Here is a 5,293-nt window from a genome sequence, read left to right as displayed (position 1 = left end):
ATTTCATAAAATAATTCTAATAAATATACACTAGAGTCTATTTTATATGTTGAACAATGGACCGGACAAAAGTAAGTATTCACAGCTATCCCTCTTTACTTGTTACTTACTTGATAACAAGCAAACTGAGATTTGTGAGATATCATGGTAAGTAACCAATAAAGATAAGAATGCTAATTTTGTCAAGGTCCATAGAAATTTCATTGACAACGTCTCAAGTACTTATCGTCATGAAAGCGAAGTTATTTTAAACTTGATACGAAGGCCCCCTCTCTATTTTAAACTTGATACGAAGTCCCCCTCCCTATTTTAAACTTGATACGAAGGCCCCCTCTCAAGTACTTAACGTCTCAAGTCTTCCTCACTTCTAGTGGTAGCGTTAACAACTTGATACGAAGAACCCCTCTCTATTGTGATCAACATCATATCCAACATTTTCTGCAACAAGATCTTAAATTCTGGACACTCCTCTAGGGTATGACCCACTTCGCCACGCAACTCACAATCAGTTGAATTTTCATCTTCCACCATCTTTTCCACCATCCCACGCTTACACATCTCTTGAAAAATTACCCTCATGGGTGTTTTTACTTCATTTGATTCCTAAAAAAATGCTCTACCTTGAGCCTCCTCTACAGCATTCAAACCCTGATTACCATGATTAGGTAATGGATTTCTGTCCACGTCTAGCACAGTAGGTTTGAAATGTAGTTGTTTGGCATTGATTAGGTTTTGCACGTTATGCTTCAAAGCCTTACAATGTTCGATAGAGTGGCCAATGACTCCAGAGTGGTACTCGTAGGTAACATTGGGATTAAACCAAGCCCAGGTGATTCGGGCACTGTTCCTACTATAGGGCTTATCATTCTCTCCCTTAAAAGATGATTGTATAGTTCTGCATAAGATATAGGTATGGGATCGAATTGTGGGCCTCTTCTTTCGGGATTTGGGTAATTGCGGTTTTGGGTTTGATTTTGGTATGGTTGTGGTTTTGACGGGGATGGTAAGGTTGTGTTTGGTTATAGTTTTGGCGATTGTTATTGTGGGCGGTATAGTTGGGCTGTGTGGAAGGTGTGGCAATGTATGAGGCCTGGTATTTAGGGTTTCAGAGCTTATATCCCTTCGGCTCAGTGAACACCGCGAGTACTTCTCCCTCCTTCTTCTTCATAAAGTTGGGCTTCTTGCCTGTGCCTGATTTGGGCTGATCTACTACCAGCTTTCCACTCCTTATGCGTCCTTCTATTTTCTCCCCAACCTTAATGAGTGCATTGAAGCTTGATGTAACACTTCCCACCAAGTAATCATAATAGGGCTCCTTCAAAGTATCCACAAAGATAGACAATTGTTCTTCCTCCTCCAATCTGGGTATGACTTGTGACGCCAAAGCTCTCCAGCATTGGGTATACTCCTTAAAGGGCTTCTTGGCCATGCTCTGAAGCTGGGCCCTGTCAGGAGCAGCGTCCTCATTGTACTTATACTGCTTCATGAAGGCATTGGATAAATCAACGAAAGTTGTAATCTGAGCCTTTTCCAAGCGGATGTACCAGCCCATGGCTGCCCCTGTCAGTCTGTCTTGGAAGCAGTGAATCAACAGTTTGTCATTTCCGTGATGAGTTGTCATCTTCCTGGCATACATATGTAGATGACTTTTCGGGCAAGAAGTACCGTCGTATCGAACTCAGGAGTTTTAAACTTTGGTGGAAACACTATCAAATGGTTTGAATTAGTGAGTAAATCTAAACGATCAATTCTAGGAAAATCAAATGGTTTGAATTAGTGAGTAAATCTAAACGATTAGATTTCCCTAGAATTGATGACAAAGATGTGTAATAAGTTGTTTAAACTTACTCTTCGAGTAAACAGATCCCTTATATATATATATATATATATATATATCAACTTTTCAACTTTGTAGACATACAAAATTGTATTGAACCCTCTATTGATATTCATAAATAGTTTCAGGCTATTTTAAGTAAGAAGTGTTACAATTAAATTCATTATGTTTTTTTTTTATAAAAAAAGAAGTACATTAGTCTACGCAAGTGACTTCTTCGTGATTTAAAGCTTGAACAAAAACGTTTATCGCTCTGACCAATTTCTTGTGAATCTCTCAACTTAATACATTAAATATTCAAGTAATTAAAAGGTATAGCATAGCATAACGGATAGAAGAAGATTTGAATATATGTCTTGAGATCAATGTAAGTAATTAAGTGTATAAAACCAGTTTCACACATGGAAAAGGAAAGAGTAGCTGTAAGGTCGTGACAAATGAAGATTATAAAAATCCACTGATATTATAACAACTATATATCTATTATTTTTTTATGAACATAAATATGTATCTGATATGAAAATTTATCCAAGTAATTATAACTACTTAAGATTATTAGATGTGAATGAATGATTAATGAAGACTTCCAGTAATGCTCACTCTGTCAAAATTGTTTGTTTCCCCATTTATTTTTTAATAATAAAAATATAATTTTAATGTAATTAAAATGATAAATATATCATTAAAAATTATATTTTTCTTTATTTTTGAAGCACTTGTTTCTCCTAAAATATATTAACTCTGGTTAATACAAGATCCATTTTATCATGTAAAGTATTAAATCTATACACTGACAGTGTAAAATGTATACATAGTCACTGCATTTATTTGGATTACTTTTTCTAAAAAGTCAATAATAATTAAAAATGAAAAGTAAATAATATACTAACAGTGTAAAAACTGTTATACTATCACTGTATACTTCTTTTTTCTTGTGTTTGATCTATCTCGTTTGCCTTCAACGTCAACTTCATTAATATTATAACGATTGCATTAATATAGGATATCTCAATATTCACTCCTACTTACTTTAATATATACAATGTCTATATTAAGTATCCAATAAAAATTAAAAAAGTAAATAAATCGGCAATCTTCTAAGGTGATGTGAAATTAAACCACCTCAATGTCATTTTCAATTCCTGATCATAGTGAGAATAATATTTCACCAACCAAAATATTTTCTATTCCACCATTAACCAAAACCACCATCTCTCATTGGAGTAAAATAATCTTTAACATGGGAAAATCTATTAGAAGATGAGAAGAAATGATATTTTTATTAATTTTAAAATAATTTTATTTTAAAATAATTTAAAATAATAATGTTTAAGGATTTATTTATGTCAAATGTCTTAGTCTTTACAACATAAAAGTATTGAATACATATCTGTTGTCTCATAGTTTGTATCATTGTATGTGCCATTAGTTATGACTGATTAAAAAAATAATTAATTATTAATTTTTTAACTTAATTATTTTCTTTCAACCAATCACATACTAATAATACATGTAATGATACAACTTGTGGTACGTGCTTTTGATTGATTGAGAGAGTTCTTGTTCCTACCTTATAAACCTACTCTTTATCTATAATAATTATTATGCTCTCCATACCCACCTTTATAATATACAATTTTCACTCCCTAAGATAACCAAAAGCTCACTCACCTTCATCACACGTTTATTATTCTCTCCAATTACACACCTCATGTCCACGGACCTTCAACTACACCATGAGTTACCCAAGCTCCGAATCTCCAATGCCAAAGTCATTCATTCCAACCATGTGAAAGCAAAGAATGATGATGATAGTAGCAACAATGATGACGATGATGATGGATACTTGACACCAACATCAAAGGAAAGCAAGATTCCAACGATCATAGAATGTCCGCCCGCTCCGCGAAAGGCGAAACAAGTTTCTTGCAAGAGGAAGCTTATGGATGAGTATCGATTCTTCGAGGTTGAGAATAAGGAGGAAATGGATGCGTTTTTCATGTCTAATTTTCCTAAGAAGAGTTGCCATTTTACATGAATCCAGGACTTGTTCCTATCAACTCAAAACTCTTGAGTCATGGGAAACTAGGCAAATTACACAATTTTAATTTTTTATTATCCAATTCCACTTTTTCTTTTGCTTTTTTATATTAGATCCTATGTGATATATGTCCATTACGTTGAATTAGTTTTTTTGGGTCTAATCTGATTAATTATTATCGTGATTTCTATCCATCTATCGCGATGGATTGATACATTTTCCACTTTGATTTAAAATTGCTTAATTTCATGTCTCGTGTGATATTTTTTTGATTCTATTGTATGATTAATGGGGTTCTCTACGAGTCTGTATTGGATCAATCTAGGGTCTCTCTTGAATATATATTTCTTATTCACATTCCAACGATTAAACTTACATGCGGGAAATTTCAATTGAATGAATCGATTGCTTCTTATGAATAATCGTTGTTCATACCCTCAATTTAAGCAGGGCTAATCTTCTGGGTTTTATATTTGTCTTTTTGCGTACATGATTTTATTAACTCGTTATGTCCCTTTTCTTTCTGGGTTATTTCTTACATGATTGATGATATTTATATGCTTGTGTTGTAGGATCTTTTTTTGTTTTTATAATTATTGGGGTTATATCAGCTGCAAAATGGAAGAAAGTAAGGTAGGTTGGGGCTTGTAACTTGTATAACGTACAAGAGTTAATTACTATTATTATTATTTTATTAAAAGGTGGACATTTTGATAGGTGAATTCAATTTATAGATTACTTCTTATTGAATGATATTATTATTATTAGGCTTAATTACATTTGTGTTCTAGTTTTTAATTTATGCAAGTGAAATTTGATGGGTGAGGATTGTCGATCTAAATTATTTATCTACACTTCCTATCAATCAATTAAAATTTAACTTTTGATCTCATACCAGTTAATTTGGTTAAAAAATTATTAATGACTATTTAGGAACATAGCCCCACCCCAAATTTGGCGTATTTATGTACTCTGCAGTTTCCACAATTATGAATTAGATATATTATTTCACAACTTAGAATACATATTCAAATAAAAAATTATTGGCTTTGGGATAAGATGAACGGCTGTTTCTGTAGTTAAAAGGATATGTTGAGAATTTGAACATATTTGTTCATTAGGAGGACTTTGAGGATATCCTTCATTTGGAAAATAAAATGTATACAATTTATTATTTTTATATTGTTATTATATCATACATTATGTATATTTAATTATTATTAACTCTTAAATATAAGGAATACAAATTAATAATAAATAATATAATTAATGTATATAAACATATATCTATACTATGAAAGTGCAAAGAGTCAAGACCTGCACATTTATGGCTAAGCGAAATTTTGATGAAGCAAATGCGCATGCAATTCAGCTTGAAGATCGTACAACAAACATCGAGTCGAAGACTCATAGGT

At 32.5% G+C, this 5,293-nt stretch overlaps 1 protein-coding gene across 1 annotated transcript; it reads left to right on the top strand.

The window, feature by feature from the left end:
* On the top strand, positions 3,549–3,875 carry LOC109359885 (cyclin-dependent protein kinase inhibitor SMR1-like). The gene has a single exon (XM_019604577.1). It carries the CDS (start codon positions 3,549–3,551, stop codon positions 3,873–3,875), a length of 327 nt encoding a protein of 108 aa, XP_019460122.1.

This window comes from Lupinus angustifolius, chromosome LG11 (assembly GCF_001865875.1).
Source record: "Lupinus angustifolius cultivar Tanjil chromosome LG11, LupAngTanjil_v1.0, whole genome shotgun sequence".
Lineage (NCBI taxonomy): Eukaryota > Viridiplantae > Streptophyta > Magnoliopsida > Fabales > Fabaceae > Lupinus > Lupinus angustifolius.
This window is presented reverse-complemented; position numbering and strand designations above follow the sequence as displayed.